This window comes from Oryza glaberrima, chromosome 3 (genome assembly GCF_000147395.1).
Source record: "Oryza glaberrima chromosome 3, OglaRS2, whole genome shotgun sequence".
Taxonomy (NCBI): Eukaryota; Viridiplantae; Streptophyta; class Magnoliopsida; order Poales; family Poaceae; genus Oryza; species Oryza glaberrima.
In genome coordinates this window covers 34494845-34518593 of record NC_068328.1, presented here as the reverse complement: position 1 = coordinate 34518593, position 23749 = coordinate 34494845, and the positions used below count along the sequence as shown (strand labels likewise).

Below are 23749 nucleotides of genomic sequence, written 5' to 3'. Positions count from 1 at the left end.
ATCTTCTGGAATTGTAACCAATGGTTTTGTTGTCAGTTAGAACTCGAGGGACATTTGATAAGAATTTAAGAAATAATCCAGGTCCTTGCAGCTGTTTTCTAGGCAAAGATGGAGGTGGTGCAGTGTGAGGACAAGGTCCGCGGTGGAGGAGCGAGGGACGACATCGTGCGTCTCTCCACCGGACGGCCCTCCCAAAGCCACCATAGCCTTGATCCGCTCGCCTTGCTGTCAATGGCGGCGTGTCGGCTGCTCCCTCACGTCGTCGTCATATCGATCTGCTCACGTCGCCCCGACCCTACATCGGCAAATCCGAGCTCCTCTTCGATCCCCTTCTGCTCGTCTTTCACCAGCAGATCCGGTAGCTGGTCGCCACCCTAACCTCCTGCTATCCCAACCTCCTCCGTGCACGGTGCTTGTGCTTAGGAGTAAATGTCTTTTTTTTTTTAGAACTTTCATGTATTTGCTAATTAATATGCTCGGTTCTTCAAGATGAAATGTTTAACTCGCACGATAGCATCAAAAGGTGTCGTGGTGTAGTTGGTTATCACGTCAGTCTAACACACTGAAGGTCTCCGGTTCGAACCCGGGCGACGCCAACATAATTTTATTCATCTTTTTCACTTCAATGTATTTACTAGTACATTTGTTTTGTTCACTTCAATAGTTCAATCTATTTATTATATTGCTTTTTTATCTTTTATTTTCACTTCAATCTCATCTTTTTTATTGACTTTGCAATTTTTTTCACTTCAGTGTCTCCGGTTCGAACCGGGGCGACGCCATCATAATTTTATCCATTTTTTTCACTTCAATGTATTTACTAGTACATTTGTTTTGTTCACTTCAATAGTTCAATCTATTTACTATATGGGATTAGCTAAAAAACTGTCGAGTGTTTTTTGAGGGGAAAACTTTCAAATCTATCTACGGTATATAATTTCATTAAAACTATATACTATAATAATAATAACTTGTATATATGTATTAAAATAATATATGCAATTTTATATCTAATAAATATAGAGATAACAATATAGTTATAGTATAGTTACACTATAGTTACAATGTAATTACAATGGGTGTAACTAGAGTATAACTAACTGTAACTTGCAAACTTTTCAAAAACTTACAAGAGATGAAGTGGTTACCACGCGAGGCGAATCCGACGGCAGCACACAAATTATAGTTATCACGCGGATTTTTTCCACCAACACGCTAGCACTAATCTTGAGGCGAATCCGATGGTCAAAAATTCGACAGTTTTCCCCCCGTTTACTGTCGACAGGAAACTAGCAATTCCATTGCTATATTGCTTTTTTATCTTTTCTTTTCACTTCAATCTCATCTTTTTTATTGACTTTGCAGCTTGAAACTGCAGTTAATTACTTAACCAATCTATCTTTTTTTTTACTTCTTTTTTTCTTTCACTTCAATCTTTTTTCTTGCACTGCAGACTGTTAGTGGTCTCCAGTTAAAGGTGAGGTGTCTGTTCCAGGGTAGCTCAGCAATTGAGCACGCCATTAAGAAGGTTCAGATGTCCATATTAATACTTGAACATTGTTATCAAAATATGAATAGTACATATTTACTCTTAGTACCATATTTATAGTTTCTTCTTGATTTAATTTTAGTGTACTAGTTCGTCTGCACTTGATAGCTGCTTCGTTGAAGCCAGCGGCTGTACAACGCAGACAAACACGCCCATTATCATCTGATTATGTGTCCTGTAATCCTTACTACGTCTTGAATTCCAGGTATCTTCCTCTATAATGTTTGACAGAGGAATCAAATCATGTTTGGAGTATATTGAGGCAGTTCCATGGAATGAGAATGAGGAAAAGAAGCTGAAGAACCTCTTTGCTAGATGTACTTTCGATGAAGCAGTATCCAAAAAGATGTACTGGCAAGATTAAAACCACAATGCCAGAGCAGCTCGGACGATGTTGCACTTAAGGGTGTAAGTGGGTCAGCCGCGAACCCACTTATAGGTCAAAATAAGCGGGTCCGCGGCTTATTTTAGTCTATAAGTGGGTTTCGCGGGTTAGCCACTTACACCCCTAGTTGCACTTCACCTCATCCAGTTTGTCACAAGCAGCACCAACTCTGGTGCAAGAAAAGAGATGAAATCTTTAGTCAATGGTCTTCTCAGCAAAAGCTCAGTCTATCAAAAGGATTTGTCTGGGCTAAATATAGGTAGCCTTTACCAGATTTGTTGTTCCTGTTTGAATTCACTAGTGGAAGTGTGGAACATTTTATGGAAGACCTCTGCCCGGACAAGGCTGTTAGAGATAGTAAGCCTATGATCGAAAGAGTCAGTAAGCAAACTGAGAACCTCAACTGGCTCATTGATATTCTTGTGAACAATGATATGGCAGAAGAATTTGTTGAATTGTGGGCTAAGCAGGAAGATCTCATTAGCATGCATGGGCAAGCATCAGCAATGTTCAGGTACGAATAAAGTCGGATATCAGCGAATGTGTTTGTTGTGCTGGGGAAAGGGAAAGTTCAGTGCCCCAGCGATTTGAGGAGCCAATTGTTCTACGGATGGTTTCGGCCAATGTTAATGGATTTTGGTTGGCTTCAAAGATGCTCCAAAGGGCAATTCGGATATGTAGCAATTCTGATATCGTTTGCCCTGAAGATGGCATCAGAGTACATGATCTTATTCCTGGGAAAAATATACAAACTGCAGCAGGAAGTGTGTAGCCCTTCCCATATTTCATACTACTTCATACAGTAGATTCATGCTACTACATAATACTGTAGTATTATATCTACATTCATGCACTCCAATATCCATGGTTTATTGGCTTAATTCAGCATGATCAGTCAGTGCCATGGCTTCACTCAGCAGCTCTTGCCATAGATGAGCTCTTCAGGTTGGGCAGCATCTTGGATGTTGAGCCAGTGGCAATCCTGGAACGCGCACCTGCCCGAGGCTTGCAGCGTCTCGCCGACGTCCCGTGGCTCCAGCAAATACGGCGTCCACGACGGCGTGCCGTCCTCGAAGGAGTTGTGAGTGAGCCGCCGGATGTTGGACCCGTCGATGTCGACGGTGAAGATCTCGCCGTATGGCTGGTAATGGTGAGGGTTGGAGACCGGCTCGGCGGAGACGGCGGCGTAGTCGGAGGTGAAGACGAGGCTCTTGGAGTCCGGGCCGAACCATGGGTGGTTGGTCCGGCCGCCGTCGCCGCTGTGCACCACCCGCCGCAAACCGGTGCCATTGGGGTGCACCATGTAGATGGCGAAGCTGCCGCTCCCCGGGGCATGGCGGTCGGAGGCGAAGGCGATCCACTCGCCGTCGGGTGACCAGTTGCACATCGTGTCCGACCATGGCCCCTCCGTCAGCCGCCGGATGCCGCCGGCCTCGCCGTCCTCGGCGTCGATGATGTACAGGTTCTTGTTCCCGGATCTCCCCGACCGGAACACCACCCACTTCCCGTCCGGCGACGGCGACGGGAACGCGTTGTTCTCGCCTCCCACGGTCAGCTTCTTCATCGAGATGGTTTCGTCGTCGTCGTCGCCGAGGGAGATCGCCACCACGTCCACCTCCGTGCTCTCGCTGGCGAAATCCGGCCCGATGCTGGTGTATATCACGCCATTCCTCTTCCAGTCCCACGACGTCGAGAAGGCGTTCCCGGAGAAGATCTTACGGCAACCACCGGAGCCGTCGGGGTTCACCACGTACATCCCCGGCAGCCCGACGAACGCGATCTTCTTGCCGTCGTGCGAGAAGGAGGGGAACGAGCCGTCGATCCTGAAGAGCGAGAACGTGTCCGGTGACCCTGGGCTCTTGATGTTCTCCAGCAGCAGCGGCGAATCGCCGTTCCCTCTCCCCCGGCACCGGTGGTACCCGACGAGCGCGCCGTCCGGCGAGATGAATGGGTTGAAGTGGTGCACGCGCGGCGCCACGGGCCTCGTCACCTCGAAGTAGGCGTTCTTGCCGTCGTCGCTCACGTCGATCACCTCGATGTGGCGGTAGTCCGAGCCCGCCCGCCTGGTCGCCACCGCCACGAGCCCCGGCGCGCCGGGCGACGCGGCCGGCGTGAAGGCGTGGAACCCCGGCGGGGTGATGCGCTCGACGGACGCCGCTTCGACCCCGTCGCCGGTGACGGAGATCTCGGCGCGGTAGACGCCGTACCAACCGTCGCTGTCCCGGCGGTGGAAGAAGACGGTGGTCTCGTCGGCCCAGCTCGGCCAGCCGCCGTCACGGATGGCGAGCGACCGGCGCGACCCGTCGGCGGTGCGGAAGACGTAGATGTCAGTGCGCAGGTCCTCGACCTCCCCGCTCCAACCGGCGGCGCCGGGCGACGCGGCGGCGGTCCACTCGCCCGAGGGCGACACGGCGGGGCTGAAGTCCGCAACGCCAAGCGGCGTGAGGCGGCGCGTGCGGCCGGTGGACAGCTCGGTGGAGTACACGGCGGCCCAGCTGCTGCGCGGCTCCGCGGCGGGGACGGCGGTGGAGACGTAGACGAGGCGGGAGCCGTCGGGGGTGAGCGACGGCCGGTCCTTGAGCGCGATGGGCTCCCATGGGAGGAGCGGCGAGAGAGTCGCCGCCGACGACGACGCCGACTCGAGCGCCTCGCGGCGGGAGGAGGGAACCGGGGAGAGGTAGAGGTTGAGGGAGCCGTTGCGCTCGGAGACGAAGAGGATGGAGTCGGAGGCGGGGGCGAAGTTGCCGTTGTAGTTGACGGAGACGCCATCGGTGAGGCGGAGCTCCTCGGCGGCGGGGTTGTGGGGGGAGGGCGCGAGGGGGAGGGAGAAGATGTCGAACTCGTAGCGGCTGCGGCCGAGGGTGGTGAAGACGATGGTGCCGCCGCTGGCCGACACCGCCGGCGCCGCCGGCGAGGCGAGCAGCGCGGCCGCGAGGAGCGCGGCGAGCAAAGGAGTGGCCATGGTCGTCGGACTGAAGCGGGCTTCAGGTTGTTGGATTTGGGGATTTTTTTGCCTATTTTTCGCGGCTTCCGTTGGTGATGGGCTGATGGCACAAACAACTTTTTCTTTCTTTCTTTCTTTCTTTCTTTTTTATTTGTTGTTGATGGCTTTCAACATGATAAAGGTCCACAGAAAAATCGAACCATTTTCTCGCGAATCATATGTAAAAAATTTCTATGAATTTTTAATCCCATTGTTTGCCGCGTGATTTTTTGCGCTGGTTCTGGACGGTTGGAGACTGGGGAGGCGAGCTTCGTTATCCGGTGTGATTTTTTTGATGCTGTGTCTGTAATTAATAAGGAAGAAAAGACCGTAGCAGCACTAGACGCACACTTTGACTATCTTCACATACATACATCATCTACTGCTTAAAATATTACTACTTAAAATATAATCGTAAATATAAACATTTATATGTCAAGTCTTGTGAACCATAAAGAACACAGTTAAGCTACATTCACTTTATTATAGCATAATAGTATGATACAATTTTTGTTATATGATGCAAGTCATTTTACTTTTCGGTAAAGTGGCTCTATGACTGATGGAATCTTGATGGTAATTTTACCCCGAGTAAAAACACACTTATTTTTTTATAGGTTGTAATATACACCGGTCGAAATGCGGCATTTTGTTTGGTAGGTTGGAGTGTGAAAACGTTTGTCGTCATGGGCCACCCCACGAAAGAAGATCATCCAGACGTTTCCATGGCCGGAGGGGACATAGTATATTGAACACCTACAGCTTTTTGGTTGAGTAATTTTGAGCTGGTTTAATGTTTTTTTTTCTGAAATACTCCTAAAAATAAAGAGAGATAAATGTTACTAACGTGTGTTATTGTGGTCACTGGTGGGAAAAGATGTCGAACTTTTGCTTCCGGAAGCGGAATATAATCGGCACAGTAAAACGTGATACGGAATACTCGAAACGGCCCAAGTATTCAATGGGCCGAATGCTTAACATGAGCAGAGATGTGGGCTGCGTTTCTTCCCTTCTCTACTCAACGGGGAATGGAATAAGTTCAACTAAGATCCCTTAACTTGCCGACGAATCCGATTTTTGTCCTTCAACCGGAAACCAGATAAAATAGATCCCTCAACTATCAAAACCGGTGCAAATGAAGTCCCTCACGGTTTTGATGGCGGTTTTGGCTGACGTGGCGCGTATGTGGCTAGTTTGACTTGGTCTTGATCTGACGTGGTGCTTACGTGGCAAATCGATCCGGAAAAATAATAAAACCCGTGGGACCCACATGTCAGTTTCGCACAAATAATAATAATAAAATGGTGGGACCCACGTGGACCCCACATGTCATCCTCAATCCCGGGTGGGCGGCGAGCTCCACGCTAACAGCGAGCGAGGCCACCACCGCCGTCGAGGCGGAGAGGGCCTCAGCAGGAGGAGATCGCGGCGGCGTCGGAGCAGCCGGCGAGGAGGTCGGCGTAGACGTGGTCGAACCCGAGGAGCGCCTGGAGCATGCACTGCCTGCCGAGGCGTGTCGCCACTGCGGCGACGCGGTTGAGCGCGTCGAGCTTCTCGGCGAGCGTGAGCGCCAGGAGCCACGAGTCGTCGCCTGGCACGAGCGAACGCATGGCCTGGGAGCCGAGGCAGAGCGGGCAAGCAGCCGCGCCGCCTCGGCGTCCGACAGTGAGCGGATACAGGTTGGCGGCGCGCGACATGGAGTTGACCACCTCGAACGACAGGATGTCGACCACTCGACCTTCCCGTCATCCACCCCCTCCGGTGCCGCCGCGCCGCGCCGCCCTTGCCGCTACTCGTCACCGGCTTCACCTTCCTAGACGACGACGTCGCTATGGACAACACCTTGTGCACCAACGACCGGCCACCATGGCGATTTCTTGATTTTCTTCTTGGATCAAACAAAGATTAACCAAAAGGAGGCTAAAAAGTAGTAAGAAAAATATCTCCGCTTTTGCACCAAATCCAGCTAAACAAGAAACCAACCACGAGCAGTCAAAACAGACACACCGATTTTTTTTTTCAAATCCCGTCGATTTGAAATTCAATCCCAAATCCTCTGATTTCTTCGTTGTCTCGCTAGTAGCAAGCAGCAGGAGCAATTAATGGCGGGGAGCAGAGCTAAAGCAAACAAACAAATTAAACAACCAAGTAACGAGAAATGGAAAATCAATGGAGAAAGGCGACCACGAAGACGAATCATGGCCTCTCCTCCCGCTGCCGCGATCTCCTCCCGCTGGCGCCCTCTCTGCCTCGACGGCGGCGACAGCCTCGCTCCGGGCGCCGTCACTGTACCGCTCACTGTCCACCCGGGCCCAACCGCCTCGGTGCGCCTCGCCTCCGCGCACCTGGCCTCCGTAGATCCCAACGTGGCCGGAGAGGGGAGAGGAAAGAGAGAGGAGCGAGGATGAGGGGAGAGAGGTGAACAGAGTGGAGACGGGGAGAGAGGAGGAAGAAAATGAGGGGATTGAGGATGACATGTGGGTCCCACCATTTATTATTATTATGTGCTCCAAACTGACATGTGGGTCCCATAGATTTTATTATTTTTCCGGATCAAATTGCCACGTAAGCGCCACGTTAGATGAAAACCGAGTCAATCTAGCCACATAGGCGCCACGTCAGCCAAAACCGCCAAGGGACCTTCTTTACACCGGTTTTAATAGTTGAGGGACATGTTGTATCTGGTTTTTCGGTTGAAGGATAAAAATCGAATTCGTTGACAAGTTAAGAGACCTCAGATGAACTTATTCCACGGGGAATGGCAGGTGGGCAGTGTTGGAAGCAAGAGATATCGTACTGGGCTCTCCTTCTCGGCCTTTCATGGGCTCCCGTCCCGTTAGTGCGAGATGGACCGAGTTCTAATCGGTGGGCTTTCCTACTGCTCGTGGGCCTAAAATTGGTCGGCTCTGCATCGTACCGCTCTCTCCCTCTTGTCGTTTTGTTCTTATCCCCACCGTCCTATAATATAACAAAGTTAGAATGATACAGTGCACTGTAGTACACATGAATCTGAATATATGCTACTACCACAAATTTAGATATAGCTCCCGTTCAAATTCATTGTATTAAGATATGTCTTATATTCTACTATATTGTTTTTTTACGTGGGATATTCTACTATATTATTATATTATGGGACAGAGCGAGTATTGCACGATTGCAGTATCGCCATGTGATGATAAATCAGGGTGTTGCTCATGTCAACTATAGAAGGACCAACACAACCGCACATCAAAAAGATCGACCGGCTAGCTGCTCCCTCATGCATGTTTTTTTTTTCAACGCTTGGAACCTACAAACTGCCTCTCTTGTGGCATTGACGTGCTACCTTATGATAGAATATTAATTTCATTGATCAATATTAGTAAGGATTAAAATGCATTATAGGGTAGCTTCATCTTCCCATGTACTCCTTTTGTTTCAAAATATACTCCGTAATAATTTTGGCTAGATTCATATCCAATATTTGTATATGCATATGCTCGCTCGAAAAAGGCAAAAAGCACGCACACGCGAAAAGGTATAGACCTGCACGTGATATCCAGCGAGAACCGATCGAATTAGCGCACGTATGTACGTACATATACACATACGCTGGCCTGTCTTTCTCCTGTCTGTCCTATACTACCTACCTACCAGCTTGCACAATCGAACCGTAGATGCGTACATATATACGTGTATTGTCCTGGATACTATGGGCCTGTTTGGGGAGTTTTAGATTCTGAGAAGTAGCTGTTTGGTAGCCAGCTTCTGAAAATCTGGAAAAGCTCTGAAACCCAGCTTCTGGCTTCTTAGTTCATTTTTCAAAATCTGTAACTACATATTATCAGAAGCTATGAGGTATTTAGGACAGCTTCTAGCAGAAGCAGCTTTTAGAAAAAATTACAACTAGGACAAGCTCTCCAGACACGACCTAAAATATACTAGTGTGCGTATATGTAGGCATGTAGGCAGGCCAGAGACTAGACCAGGTGCACATCATATAATAGTACACTCATATGAGCTTCATACAGTATTTCCCAAAACGACAAAACCACACATTCCGACATTATATTCCACCTAGTTTAGTAGTAGCTCGACTCACTTTATTCTGTTATGTTATAGTAGTACTATTCTGCAAACAATATGTGTTTGTTAGCATAGATGGATACACGTTAATTACTCCACTTAACAATGTGTGTCTGTGTGAGAGAGAGGTAGCGTAATAGATGTTGTAATCAAGTTAGTTGGTTAACCACTTAACAACTCATAGATCGCCATACACATACCCATCGTCACGATCGAATTAGTTGGTGTAAATCAATCGATCGATCGACCGAGTGAGATATATGCATGCATGATGTTGAATTGTTGACGACTACCGATCGACCGGCCAAATGATTATTTGTTTTCTGTGCCTATATATCTGTCTGGCTGTTTTTCTTTTACTGCATTATGTGTCACTCTCTGCAGATCGAGCTCTCTAGCTACATGTTACATCCTGCAACCGCTCTCCAACTAACACACTACACCTGCATGCTGATGCTGGGTTAATAATTTTGGCTTCTTGTCGATTACTAAATCTTAGTGACCATCGATCACTTCTAAACCAAGCAGCTATATATCTAGCTACATTGGATTAAGATTTTCGAATGATCCATCTCACGAATGTACGCCCAGTGACAACCATGTCTATTGATTTTAAAAATAATAAAAATAGAAACTTTCATTGAATTAGGATAACTACATCAAGTTTAATCACGAGTTTGGTATTATACATATTGATACTACCCATCTTTAACACATCGTTTCACTTATTCGGGAAATAAGCCAAACGGTATATTTGCAAATAGAATATAATTTGTGAATAAAACTTTTATATACATGTTCTTAACCATCCAAAAATAAAGGCTGAAAAATAATCTTCGATAAAAAAAAATCTCAAATCAACTTTAAATTTAAAGTTGAAAATTTAAATTTTGTTTAAGGAAAGTTCCGGCCGCCAAACAGAACTGACCGACCTCCTACTTGCCGGCTGAAATTTTGACTTTGTACTTCTCTTCTATGACCAATAATTTGATTAAAGAGGAAGAGAAAAGAAAATGGCATACTGTTCCATTCAACTGGGAATTAATTGTGCAGCGATTGGTTGACAGGAAAATGACCTGGCAGCACGGCCATGGATGCTTAAGCTTGCATTTTTAATTAATTAATGTTGCGGCATGCATGCGTGACAGCAGCTACCGATGGATCACAATCACATTGATCGTTTTGATCTACTCATCGTGGCAACATAATAATGGACAGGTTTTTGCTTCATCTGCTGTTGCTCGAAACTTCACAAAAAAGAGAGGTAAAAAGGTTATTCAGAAAGTGAAAAAAGTGACATAAAGCAGAGTGGAAGGAAGGTGCAGACCGTGTTCTTTACAGAAGAATAATTGTAAAGGAAAAGGTATGAGGTAATTAAGTCACTTGACAGTGAAATTAGGAGAAATCAGCAACTAGCTAGCTAGCATCCAGCTGTACTTAACCTAGATTTAGCTAGACCTTTATATCCTTTTGCTTTAACAGTAGATCATTAAAAGAACTCCAATTGATAAGTTAATTCTAGAAGAGATTTTAGCTTTGCGTGATCGATCGATCGATCGATGGAGAATATAGTAGATTAGTAGTTGGTGGTCATGCGTGATGCATATATACCTGTCTGCACATGCTTGCCCAGTTGCCCCTGTTCGAATTTCATTTCATATTCGCCTCTCATCAACTGTAAATAATTCAGAAGCTGGTTGTTCAAACCGTATAATAATATATTCTCCCAACTAATCGCACGTATGCGTGCTCACGAGCTGAACAATACGTTACTGCTCAGTCCATCCGCTCCACAGAATGGAGTTGTATTTTTAATTTTTTCTCTAGATAATGGAGAATGGAGTTGTATAGGACTCTTAATTAGCAATTAACATATACTCCTATACATTTGTTAATTTAATTATAGCAAGTTGAGTTATGTTTGCATGTGTGTGAACTGCTCCTAACTAATCAGACCATGTTAAGCTCTGCATATGCATATTTGGTCTAGCAATTAGTACTCAACATTTACTACTTGAGCACGTGGAATTATGTCATCTCCATCCATTCCATCACTGAGGAACAAGTCGTGCGTTGAGCATGCGTTTGCACTGTTGACCGTGCTAGCTTTCTGAAATGTCTGCTAATTTTTGTTAATCTGGTACTAATTTTTATTAATCTGAACCCAAACTATACCAAATATGGTCATCATTTAATTAGCAGAAGTACAGAAATGAAATGATCAGCCGCTGGATCTATCGACCTCAAGCTCAATCGTTCTTAGGTCTGCACTTGTAAAGAATCAAGAAAGGTACTATTACTACCGAACTTTTTCAGTACTACTCCAGCATATGTAGACAGGCAGAGTTTAATTAATTAATTGATTAGTCATGTAGTACCATCACCCTTAAACATAAAGTTGTCAGCTTTACATCTGCTAAGCCTAGAATTATACTGAAATGATGGAGGTTTAGCTTTCTACTCACGTGGTTAATCATGTTGCAGCAGCAGTTTTCTCCTCATCTTTTAATTTCTGGAAGGATTACGACAGTGAACCGGACTTGTTCTACAGGCCTGCAGCGTTAGCTCTAGGATTACTGATTGATGTTAGGTCGGTGAGGTGAACCATCATATATCCATCGAATACATTAATTATTCAGTTGATTAATCTCTGGTCAAATCTGAGGAGGATTTATTTAAGACTCGAGCATATCTACTGACAAACAAGTGAAAGAATACATGTATGGTATCCCAATAAAAAATAATGCATGTCAGGGACGATATATAATCCTAGGCAGATAGCTACCGGCTCTTTTTATTTTTCTTGGGTGAGATTCAGAAGCATGAAGCCGTGAACTACGGTGTCTGTCTGAACTTCTGAACAGAATTCGATCCAGACGATGGAGAGCCACAGTTGGGAATGATTCTTGTTCGTCCAAAAGGTAAATAAATGAAGTATGAACCTTCAGAAGAATAATCCAGGTCAAGTTTTCCTACGAGAGGAGTCTGAAACTGTGAAAAAAATCAAAGCAATCGAGAACAAAGCAGAGCAGTAGAGGCAGCTCGATGCTGACGTGCGTGTGTGCCAAGTGCCAACACAAATCCAACAGGCAAAAAGCTTCAGCCTCCAGGATTACAAACACAGCACCAAATAATGCATATATTTTTGCATTGTTCATCTCTCCTGACCTCACATTGGAATAAGACTGGATTATAGTGAGGACAAAATTAATTAAACTATCAAGCAAGGGTCCACTGAATCGACATCTTTGTATCGTTGATGACAGGTACATGTATTGTGCATTTGTGCATTGACATGGACACGTTCAGTGGAGTAGTTTCACTTCTCCACGTTTTTTACTCGTCAGCGAACCCAGGAAGAAGAAGATGAAGAACATGCTGACCAAGCTGACCACCAAAGCGTGTACACACGTAGCATGATGTGTACTGCATTGATTGCATTTTTCAGAGCTTTTTTTACAGCTCTATTTCACAGTGTAATTGGACACATGATAATTGATAAAGAATATAGGAGCATTTCTAACATAAAATAAATATACTATAAAAATATATCCAACGGTGGATTTAATAAGTTTAATTTTGTGTTGTTAATTGTTGTGTGTTTTTCAATGAACTTGATCGAACCTTTAAAAATTAACTTAAGACAAGCCAAAAAAACGCTTTATAATACTACTACTCCTACTATGGAACAGAGGGAATAATACATTAGAGTTCCTATGTCCCTTCTGCTGTAGTAAAAGCTGTTGCACAGATTTGGGATTAGTTAGGTGAAGGTGATAATGCATTTCTGTTTGGTGGTGGTACTACCACTAAATACATGAACAAGGGAAGTACAGACAATACACATTTGCTACAATTATAATCCTCCTACTACTCTACAGATATAATCCTGCAATTTGCTCCACATGAGATGCGTGGAGACTATACAGCTAATTAAGTGCCATTGCATGATCTGCTCAGGTGACCAACTACAGCTAATTGCTGCACCTTGGTTTGCAACAACTCAGGACTGCACGAAATGCTGTGGGCTCTCTCGTATAATGTACATACATGCACACCGACAGACGACAGGACCAGCTACTGCTACTGTACTAAATCCTGCAAAGACGTTTTTGCAACTTAATTACTCCGTGCCGTACTAATTAGTTTTGCTATGAAAAAGGTGCAGCGTAGTTAACACAACTACCTATCTCATACGCCAATAGATTTCAGATCAGCCAGAGTATTTTATTAGATTCTAATCTGACTTACTGACTACTTGCTGAAACTTGATCAACACAATTGTCAGCCACAAGAATTGTTTTGGGAGCAAATAACTTCTTTTTCTTATTTCATACAGACAGTAGCATTATCTATCTATCTATCTATCTATTTGATCAAGCATTTCGTTGGATGAGTACTTTGAAAGTCTGAAGGAGTAGGAGCCTAGGACGACCGTTGTAAGCAGTTTGCTCCATAAATACTCGATGCTTGATTAATTGTGACGGATGTGCGTGTGCGCAATTAACGCTAAGCTTGTACGCAACAATTAAACAATCTTCCTTCTAAGCTCGAAACCTCACTGATTGAGAACTACTGCTACTGTTTCATTAGCTAATTAATACGTGTGTTAAGTGCACCCTATCAGCTACTACTAGTAATTAACTGTGCATTACCCACTCGCAGACAACACATTTTATTTCCTTTCGGGCGAGTAAAACATGCCGTGTGCTTGTGTGTGTTACCATTAATTATGTAGCTAAATCCACAGGCCAACAATTTTCTTCTTGTCTTCATCTGGTCTTTAATTTGACCTTTTGTTCATATTGCAATATAGGTTCACAACTTCACATATACGACTGTCGTCTGATTCGTACGTTCAAGGTCAGGCCGGGTCCTAAAAGTCATCATCTCTAGAAGGAATATGTTTTTTTTAAAAAAATTAATTTGTTTGTTTTGTTTTATGTAATTGTTTCGCTTGATAAATAAAAAAAATATGTCTTTGTTGCTAAGACAATGGCTGAAACAAGTATCTTGATTAATCCAGTATAAATATGCAATGGATAATCACCACAGGACAATGTATTGGACAATCCTTTTGACTAGTTTTGGCTCTTTGCAGTGTTGGTCATTGGATTATCAAATCATGACTTGCAAGTTAAGGCTTGTCATCACCTCATGATTCTTTAACTATGTATGAGAGTATTATTTGTTCCAGAAGGTTGAATCAAATGTCACCTAATGAGTACGCCTGCAGAACAAGACAATTAGGATTTGGGAGCAGGAAAGTATGGTCAATACGTTTCTGACAGTTTCGTGGTAGCTGAAAAATGCAACAAGAATAATTGAAACAGTGAATGTGCGTGCTACCTTAACAGCTAGGAGACCAGCGATGCAGCAAGTGACCTTGATGCTCAGTTCCAACAGACAATCATCCATTAAACAAAGCCAGAACTACTAATTGGAAGACCCAGCATAGACCTGCAGCGACTCTTAATTCTCCCCATTAGTTTGGGACTCGGATAAGTAGCTGTCAGATCTGACCTAATTAATGGATGGAAAAAGGTTTGGTCATCTGACCTCACAACAGATTGAATAATTGATTCCTAATTGCAGTCATATATCTTGATTCTTGCATAGTTTCAGTCATGCTACTTCTTACAAAATAGAAAGAGCACAGAAGAAAATGCAACTGCATTAGGAAAATCATGTACTGTACTAGTATCGCCGGCATGTGAAGTTTGGAAAATGAATAACTAATCGTACTATAATCAACAAAGTTTAGGCCACGTTTAAAACAGATTTTTGCGAGATATTGAGGCAGATTATTTACGTGATAAACACAATAAATAAATCGATATTTTAATAAATAGATTTCACAAATAATATACTCCCTCCGTTTCACAATGTAAGTCACTTTAATATTTTCCACATTCATATTGATGTTAATGAATCTAGACTGTGGGAAATGCTAGAGTGACTTACATTGTGAAACGGAGGAAGTATAAGTTTTCTTTTAAGAAATTAAAAAAGTCCAATTCATATAGTGTGTCTAAATTTATCTTTGAAATTGAGCTCTTTTTTTTAATCAGAGGGAGGGAGTACGTTTAGTAAATAAAAAATCGGAGAAAAAAGGGTCAGATTGCATCAGAGATCACAGTATCGTCGTCACAGTGACTAAATGCAGCAGCAGTCACAGATGACTAGACTAAATCAAAGATTAACAGTAGCAGCAGAGTAAAGAGAGGCTTTTTTTCCTTGGAATCTTCCCCCTCACTCCTCGCAAATCCCACGCGCCTTTTCTTCCCACGTGCATCTGTCAGTGACACATTACTACTACCACAACTGCCTCCCAAAAAAAGAGAGAAAAAAAAGATGAACTAATATTCGGAGAATAACCTGTAAAGAAAAGAGAGAGAAAAAAAAGAAATGGAAAAGGAGGCAGGCGAATTGCTCAACGGAAGTACGGTGAAAGAAAGAGAAGAGCGGTTGCCATCGCCAGCCACAGCAGCCGCGGCTACTATAATGGTGGGAGAGACAAACTAGAGAGAGAAAGAAACCACCACCGCCCCAAGAAGAGAGAGAGAGGACGCGACGGTTGCCAGGAGGAGGCAGCCAACGGCGCTCGAGGCAAGAAACGACGCGGCCATGGTGGGCTTGCCTTGGGAGTCGTGACGCGCTGTGTTTGCTGCCGTTGAGAGATGAAGGTAGTATCCAAGAAGCATCATCAGCAAGGAGGAGGGACGACGACGATGGAGGAGGGCGCCATGGACGGCGCTGGCGGAGGAGTGGCGGAGGAAGGGTGCTCCGGGGAGGAGAGGGAGGGAGTCGCCGACGTCGCTGTTGGCGGCGGCGGCGGCGAGGGGGAGCGGGAGGGGAGGACGCTGGTGGTGGGCGTGCGGGCGGACGCCGCGAGCCGGACGCTGCTCACGTGGACGTTCATCAATGTCGCCGCCCCCGGCGACCGCATCGTCGCCGTCCACGTCGTGCTCGCCTCCGCGCCCGTGGCCGCCGCCACCACCGCCGTCGACTTCGACACCATGCTCGCCGTCTACGAGGGCTTCTGCAATCTCAAGCAGGTCTAGCTCCCTCTCCCCTCCCTTCTCCTCTCGCCCTCGACTTGCCAGTTTGCTCGCCACTTTCTACCAACCATGTCCATCCTTCTCTTCTGCTTCATCTTTTTTCTTCTCAATTGTTTGGTTGATTTCAATCTCTCCTTTATTTTTGGCTGTTTTTGAAGGATTAGATTTTTAGCCCATATCCTTACAATTTTTCACCCATCCTGCATAAATTATCCCAGTTGCAACAAATATTCAGAGAGTGGTTTCCGCTAACTTTTGCAGTAATGCGATTTTTTTACCTTTATTTATGGCTTTCCTTCTGCAATTCACATACTTCCCGCTCGTTCCCCTCTGCAAATCGCAGTATTTTCGCAGTAATTGACTGCTTCAGCAAGCTAACTTTGGGGTCTTGTGTTGTGCAGATCAATCTAAAGCTCAAGATTTGCAAGGACTCCTCGGTCCGCAAGGCGCTAGTTCGTGAGGCCAACCTGTTTGGGGCATCCAAGGTTATCGTCGGCATCGCCAAGAAGAAGCGCGGGATTTCGTAAGTGACATTCGATCCGCATCCGCTATCAAATCTCATCAACTTTTATTTTTCACCCAATGATGATATGATTGATGGCCAACTTTCGTTTTTTTTGGGGGGGATTCGTCAGGTCCCTGCACTCCGTCGCCAAATACTGCTCCAAGAAGCTGCCGGCCAAGTGCGCGGTGCTCGCCGTGGACAGCGGCAAGATCGTGTTCAGGAGAGAATCCAATGTCCACTCAGGCAAGGTCTCCGCGGAGATTCCTGGATGTGGTGATAATGAGTTGTATTGCGAGGTGCCGTTCCTAGCCCGTCAGTGTAAAGAGGAACCTTTACCTTTACATGAACCACCCAGAGATGGTGGTGGTAGTGCGGGCGAGGAAGAAGAAGAGCACGATGTTGGCACAAAGGAGACCGAGCCGGTGAATGCCGTCTCCGGTGAACAGCAGCCTTCCGGTGTGGATCCTGCTGAGTTGTCTCCGGATCAGGTTCAGGGTGATGTTGATCCATCTGACAAGGGTGAAGAGTCGACTGCCAACCAGAAAGATGAGATTTCTGAGCTTCCGGGTGAGGGTGCTAGTGTTTTGTACTGTGTGTTACCAGAGAGGAATGGCCATTCAGCTGCAAGCACGTCCAGTCGGCAATCCAATGATTCGACCGAGCCACCGACTGAAGGGAATGGGGAGCTGTACTGTATTTTGCCCCCAAGAAATGATCATTCAGGCAGGAGTAGCGGTGATTCTAGCCGTTCAACTGCGAGTCGGAAACACGATGATTCTGCCAGTCTGTCTGCTGAAGGAGATGGTGAACTGTACTGCCGATTGCCAAGGACTGGCCATTCAGGTAGAAGTTCTGGGGGATCAAAGCGTTCCTTCGGTGCAAAAGGTTTGATTAGGCGCAGCAGTAGTTTCTCCAGTGATATTCAAAAGGATGTCTCAGTTTGCACGACTACAACTGAACAGACTTCGTCCATGGTATCTACAGAAGCTGAGGATTCACCAAAGAACGCTGCACGTGATGTCGATACACCCTCCAGCTCTCCAATGTCTCTAAGAAGGATGATAGAGGGAAGGCCCGACCGCTGTCGACTTCGAAGGAGGATCTTCAATCATCAAAGAAGCTCATCTTTTGAATGGGCCAAAATTTCCATGGTTCAGTGGGCAATGAGGCTTCCAAGCCGTTATACTTCAGTTGCAGACAACAAATCATTTAAATCAGATGCAAGTCCAAGGTTGAATTGTGATTCCGAATGTGAATCCACTTCAGCTGTTGACACAGAATCTATGTTTTCGTTCTCTTTATATGATATATCATGGCCTCCAAATGAAGTGGAATCGCTTCAAGAGAAGTACTCTTCAACGTGTAGGCTGTTTACCTATGAAGAGCTGAAACTTGCTACGTCAAACTTCTCACCAGGTAATGTCATTTGGGATGTGCATTACTTTGATTCACAGGCTTTTTGGCAAAGTTGTCTGCTGATTTTCTTTTACACCAATGCAGATATGTTAATTGGAAAGGGAGGAACAAGCCAAGTTTACAAGGCACAGCTATTTGATGGCACATTATCAGCTGTAAAGATTCTGAAACCTTCAGTTGATGCAATACAAGAGTTTGTTACAGAGGTGGAGATTGCAACCAGCTTGCAACATGACAATATTGTTTCACTAAGAGGATTCAGTTCTGATAACTACAGTCTTGTGTTGGTATATGATTACATGCTCCAGGGAAGCTTAGACAAAGCACTTCATGGTAATCCTTAAAATGAAATACTTTGCATATTTATTCCCTGACCTTATTGATAGCTCATCTCTTACTTTGTGATTGACTGGTTGTAACTGCTCTTCAGGCAAGCATGACAGCAAGGATAGCCTTAGCTGGGAGAAGAGAAACAAAATAGCAATTGGCATAGCAAAGGCACTTGAATATCTACATCATGGAAGTGTCACCCAATCTGTGATTCATGGAGATGTTAAGTCTTCGAATATCCTCCTCTCAGAGGATTTTCAGGCACAGGTAAATAACCATAAGAGATTTGCAAATACTGAAATACCTGAAGCAATTATAGTTTTTTCTTCATACAGTAAATATTTTTTTCAGATCAAAGCAAGTGCTTTAATGCGTTAGCAGTGACGAATTACATTGAGTATTTGGTAGCCTTACTAGTTAATTTTGATTCTGCTTATGACATCATCTCTTTTGAAATTCCAGCTTTGTGATTTTGGGTTGGCAAAGCAAGTCTCAGCTTCAACCCCCCACCTAACATGTACTGACATCACGGGAACGTTTGGGTAAGTACCATCTCTATGCTATTTTTACCAGCTATTGCTACTTTTATCAAGTGTGAAATGCCTAAGCAAACTACTCCTGTGACAGATACTTGGCTCCCGAGTATTTTTCGCACGGGAAGGTCAATGAGAAGATTGATGTCTATGCATTTGGAGTTGTAATTCTGGAGATTATTTCAGGAAGAAGACCTATTAGAACAGGATGTTCAAAGGGTCAGGAAAGCCTAGTTGGATGGGTGAGTTATCCTTAACCCCCTATATGCCTGGCTGGCTTGCTCTGAGCAGTAACATGCCCTGAGCCAAGAACAAAATGGTAGTTGCACGTTCAGTCACTGTTGGAATTAAAGCTGTCTAGGACCATTGCTGCATTTTTTTTGCTCTGTTGACCACACAATCACTCTTGCACGAGCGAGTTATTAATTATTTTTTCTTTTTGCTAATTCTTTGTTGACGGATTCAGGCAAAGCCATTACTATCAAGTGGGGAAATTAAACAATTGGTTGATCCATTCTTGGGAAATGATTATGACTGTGACGAAATGGAGAGGATGACTCTCGCAGCTTCGCTGTGCACAAGGACATCTTCTCATTCCCGACCCGAAATGTCACAGGTAAGAACCTGAACAAATTACATGTACAAATACTTAAAAAGTCTTGATGATTGACCTCAACTTGCTATGTTCTGGCAACACAGATGTTGAAACTGCTTGAAGGAGACGACGAGACGATCCACTGGGCAAGAACCCAGGTCACCGCGAGCTTCGACGGATCGGACGAGGAGGCTGTGGCGGCTCCTGACTCAAACATGCAGTCACACCTGAACCTCGCGTTGCTGGGCGTGGAGGATGACACCCTCTCGCACTGCAGCACTGAACAGACCATGGACACTTCAGCTGACGGGTACTGGAGCCGGTCATCGAGCTTCGACTAACCTCCTGCTTTTTTCTTAACCACCATTTGTTCTGATTTTGAGCCATGTGAATGGGGAGCTGTGTGTATATAGTCTCTCAATTCTCATAACTTTGCTGCTGCTGTTGTTGTGTCGATTGGTTGGAATGGTGAATGCAAATTGAAAGGAAGTGGATGATATGCACATTCAGATGGCAGATGTAGTAGCTTAGGAATTGTGGTAGATCTAACCCTGCTGGCCTTTGGCCCTACTTGGTAGGAGTATGTATCACTGATGGGCTTCATGGTGCATCAAGATTTGATTCTTTTCCAAGTTGCTTTTGTTTTGCTTTTCCTCTCAGATGCCATGCCATGACAGGCTGCCTGTCTCAGATGCTCATCTAACACCACCATTTGATGAAGAACATACTACACATACTGTATGTGTGAATTGGCCAGCCACACCATTAGTAGTAGGTTTCTCTCTCACTGAGACATATGATGTAACTGATCTTGTCAGCTACTGTACAGCAAAGATCTGGTTTGCAGTTCCAGGTGTAAATGTAACATGGCATGACGAAACGCCGTTCTTGATGTACTGTTCTCAGTACAGGAATGGCTGGGCCAGTTCAGACAAAACCAGAGTCTCATGAATACAGGACTGACACCGCATGCTCCCTACCGGAGCTCTCTTCGCATCAACACATGTGAGCCTTGTCTCTCTGTCAAACTCTGAAGTTTCAGGACACCTCCAATACAAAGGATGCTACTGGGGTAAACCTAACACTTGCAAATTTTGCATCATTCAGATATGACTAGCCTGTGGCCCGTGCGTTGCAACGGAAAACAAATTGAGCTTCTAACTTATTAAATCAATTAATAAGCACTTATAAGTAATACTATGATTTCTTTTTATTAAACAAGTAGATGATTTTAAAATTCGGGGGAACTAATAGTATAGAGAGGATTTGTTGAAACGTGGTGCAATAGTATAGATCGTGGGGGTCAGATATTTCTAGTAGGAGTGCTGTGAAAATGGACATCATCAAACTGAGAAGAGTGTTACAAGATCATTTGGGCCTCAGTTCACTGGGCGGTTGGATAACAATTGGGCCTAGCTATTTGCGCATCATCAACTGCAACTGATCTGGCCCAACCTAGTAACCGGCCCATGTCCTCTCAACAAGACCTCCAAAAACAAAGCCCTCAGGAAGACAAAAACACTAGTTCATATGATTCCAGATAGATATGTTCCGGAGTGATCTCTAGGAGAAGCAGCAAATAATATGCTATTACCTGTTAGTATCATGTATGATGTATCCATTTATTTATTATTAAGAGTTGGTGCCTAGTATTCCTACTATCTAAGATAATAAGTATGCTCCAGCGAACTTGATCTGAGTTATCGGAGCGATGACATTTGGAGCACAAGACAACAAGCAAGGCAGCTTGAAATATATTCATTACTACTACATAAATATACTGAATGGCACCATCAAACAGCTTGTTCCTCGCTGGATTGATCAACGGATAGATTCCTATTTGTCCTCCTCTGCATCATGCTCGTCATTTTGCAGCTAAGTCCTCACAAAAAAGAGAGAGGAACTTTCCATCAAACAGCCCGTTTGGAGACTAAATTGCAACTCTACAGAACAGTTATCGGTTGATCGGGAATGAACCATATTTACCAATTTTAATTGTTACTTCGTCCCAAAATATAAGAGATGCTGTGCATATAATTATATGAGAAAATCTCTTATATTTTAAAACAGAGGTAATATTTAGGGCTGATTATAATATATACAACGCTAAACTAAATTTTATATAGGATGAGAGTTAGAAACAATACCATGTTTTACTGAAACGATGCTCGGACGGTTGGTTGGGAATTTCCGTCACCGTTTTAATCCCGATCGTATATGTTCAAATCTGCGTATGCATCGACCGATCCGCACATTAATTGTGATTGTGTGGACATTCTCAATTCTGATTGCCAAAATCACGCAGCACCACTACAGTGAACCTTCTACTTGACTACTTTTATACATGCATGGTTGCTAATTGCATGGTCCGATCTGTAAGAAGCTAGCTGTAAACACGATCGTTTTATTTATTCAAGAGAGCGATTAGTGATTACCAGTACTGCTAATCACTCTCATCGACTGTACTGATGCTGTCAACAGCCACTGCAATTAATTTTCTCGCTGGTAATTAACTTGCATGTGCACGTCGCTTGCCTGTAAAAAATTTCCAAGAAAGCGAGGTGCCATGTGCAAATAATGGCTTTCGCTGCACATAAAAACGCAAGAATTAAACGTCGAGTGATCAAGCTCTGGTTGGTGACGCCAATGGCGTTGGACGAGTCGTTCAAGAGGCCGGGCACCATCCCGTTCAAGTGGGAGCTCCAGCCAGGCGTCCCGAAGCAGCAACCACACCACGGCGGCGGCGGCGCCGCCGTCGGAAGTAGCAGTGCATCTTCTTCTCCGGCGCCGGCGCCGGCGGCAGCATCGACGCTGCTGCTCCCGCCGAGGCTCCTCGCGCCTCCTCCTGCAGCCGCGGCGTCCCATGGCGGCTGCGACACGGGGGCGAACATTCTCGCTTCGACGACGACGCCGTCGCCTTCGTCGTCGTCTCACCGGCGGTCCATGTCTGCGCGGTTCACGGCATCGCTGGTGCTGCCGTTCACGCGGCCGCGGCGGGGACGGTCAGCCAATTCAGAGGACGAGGACGACATAGCCTTCACGGTGCTCTATGGCGACAAGATTGTGTAAATATTCATACTCCCTCTATCCCAAAATGTTTGACGCCGTTGACTTTTTTAAAAATATTTGGCTGTTCGTCTTATTTAAAAAAATTTAAATAATAATTAATTCTTTTTCTATTATTTGATTTTTTGTTAAATATACTTTTATGTATACATATAGTTTTACATATTTTACAAAAGTTTTTAATAAGACAAACGGTCAAACATACTTTAAAAAGTCAACGGCGTCAAACATTTAGGGAAGGAAGGAATATATAGGGTCTATTTTCAAAATAAATTTTATTAAAGGTCGATTTGTCAGAATTTCGGCTGTTTTGATGTATATATGTGCTTTACATGTCTAAATTCATAGAATAGAGAGTACTAAAGTAAGCACTGAGCACTGAGGCATCATTTCCTTCATTTCGGTTTCGAAAGGAGGTTGGAAAGAGACAATTGGAGCATTATGCATTTAATTACAAACTCTACACTGCGTAATTGCCAGAGTTAAATGAGTGTGTAGTGTACTGTGACAATAATTGAACTTTTAAATTGCAGCACTAAATAGATCATATTAGTCATTGCTTTGGTGACGCTGATGAATCAGTAGAACATAGATAATCCTCAGCACAACATGGTAGCATGGCAATCTGTTTCAACACAGATTTCCCTACCTTCCCCCTCTCCCCGCACTGGCATGGTGTTTTGCTAACACGGCTAAGCGCTTGAAGAGCTGGAGTGACCGTCACATCGGCAGCGTCTGTCTCCAACTGCAGATGGCGAAGGAGAACGTCTTCCGGTTTGACGTCGTGCAAGAGAACCGGTCTCTCTCCCCCCTGGAGACTTGGTTGCGGCGGGATTTGAAATTGAAGTGCCTTGGGCTAGCTTGCCTCGCTCGAGCCCGCTAGCGTTTGCGTTTGATCTGGCTCAAGGAGGGTGACAGAAACACCATGTTTTTCCACCTGCACGCTAGAGCCCGAAGGCGGAAGAACTTCATCACACGTCTTCAAGATGGGGACCAGCTTGCCGTCTCCCACGATGAGCTTCAGGAGCTTGCCTCTTCTCACTTTGGCGCTATCTTGGGGACGTCTGTTGAGCGCGATTTCGCCCTTGACCTCCACTCCCTTGGTCTCTGCCCTGCGCATCTTGGGGGGCTGGACAACCCTTTCTCGGAGGAGGAGGTTTGGGCGGTGGTCAAGGCCTTACCTTCTGACAAGGCGCCTGGTCCGAATGGGTTCACGGGCCGGTTCTACAAGACTTGCTGGTCGGTGATCAAGCCAGAG

The 23749-nt window shown here is 45.1% G+C and overlaps 3 protein-coding genes, 1 non-coding gene and 1 pseudogene across 4 annotated transcripts; 4 read left to right on the top strand and 1 right to left on the bottom strand.

Annotated features, from left to right (window-relative positions):
* The first annotated feature begins 108 nt into the window (after window positions 1–108).
* On the top strand, window positions 109–2740 carry LOC127766460 (BTB/POZ domain-containing protein At2g13690-like; annotated as a pseudogene).
* Window positions 523–596, top strand: TRNAV-AAC (transfer RNA valine (anticodon AAC)). Its single transcript has one exon. It is a non-coding gene; the product is annotated as a tRNA-Val (tRNA).
* Window positions 2637–5007, bottom strand: LOC127768672 (uncharacterized). Its single transcript, XM_052294293.1, has one exon. It carries the CDS (start codon window positions 4894–4896, stop codon window positions 2848–2850), a length of 2049 nt encoding a protein of 682 aa, XP_052150253.1. The 5' UTR covers window positions 4897–5007; the 3' UTR covers window positions 2637–2847.
* A 10399-nt stretch (window positions 5008–15406) lies between these two features.
* LOC127767343 (protein kinase STUNTED-like) lies at window positions 15407–20057 on the top strand. Its single transcript, XM_052292648.1, has 9 exons — window positions 15407–16043; window positions 16448–16569; window positions 16682–17967; window positions 18052–18300; window positions 18398–18564; window positions 18760–18839; window positions 18925–19072; window positions 19297–19446; window positions 19530–20057. Exons 1-9 carry the CDS (start codon window positions 15666–15668, stop codon window positions 19764–19766), a joined length of 2817 nt encoding a protein of 938 aa, XP_052148608.1. The 5' UTR covers window positions 15407–15665; the 3' UTR covers window positions 19767–20057.
* Window positions 20058–22068: 2011 nt separating this feature from the next.
* LOC127767344 (uncharacterized) lies at window positions 22069–23017 on the top strand. Its single transcript, XM_052292649.1, has one exon. The coding sequence runs from the start codon at window positions 22072–22074 to the stop codon at window positions 22492–22494; it is 423 nt and encodes a 140-aa protein (XP_052148609.1). The 5' UTR covers window positions 22069–22071; the 3' UTR covers window positions 22495–23017.
* Window positions 23018–23749: the final 732 nt, after the last annotated feature.

What these genes read in the sequence shown, in the direction of transcription:
- LOC127768672 (XM_052294293.1), bottom strand. Translation starts at nt 4,896, where the DNA reads ATGGCCACTCCTTTGCTCGCCGCGCTCCTCGCGGCCGCGCTGCTCGCC.
- LOC127767343 (XM_052292648.1), top strand. Translation starts at nt 15,666, where the DNA reads ATGAAGGTAGTATCCAAGAAGCATCATCAGCAAGGAGGAGGGACGACG. An exon ending in CTTAGACAAAGCACTTCATG is followed by an intron (nt 18,301 to 18,397) that starts GTAATCCTTAAA and finishes ACTGCTCTTCAG; the next exon opens with GCAAGCATGACAGCAAGGAT. An exon ending in AGGAAAGCCTAGTTGGATGG is followed by an intron (nt 19,073 to 19,296) that starts GTGAGTTATCCT and finishes TGACGGATTCAG; the next exon opens with GCAAAGCCATTACTATCAAG.
- LOC127767344 (XM_052292649.1), top strand. Translation starts at nt 22,072, where the DNA reads ATGGCGTTGGACGAGTCGTTCAAGAGGCCGGGCACCATCCCGTTCAAG.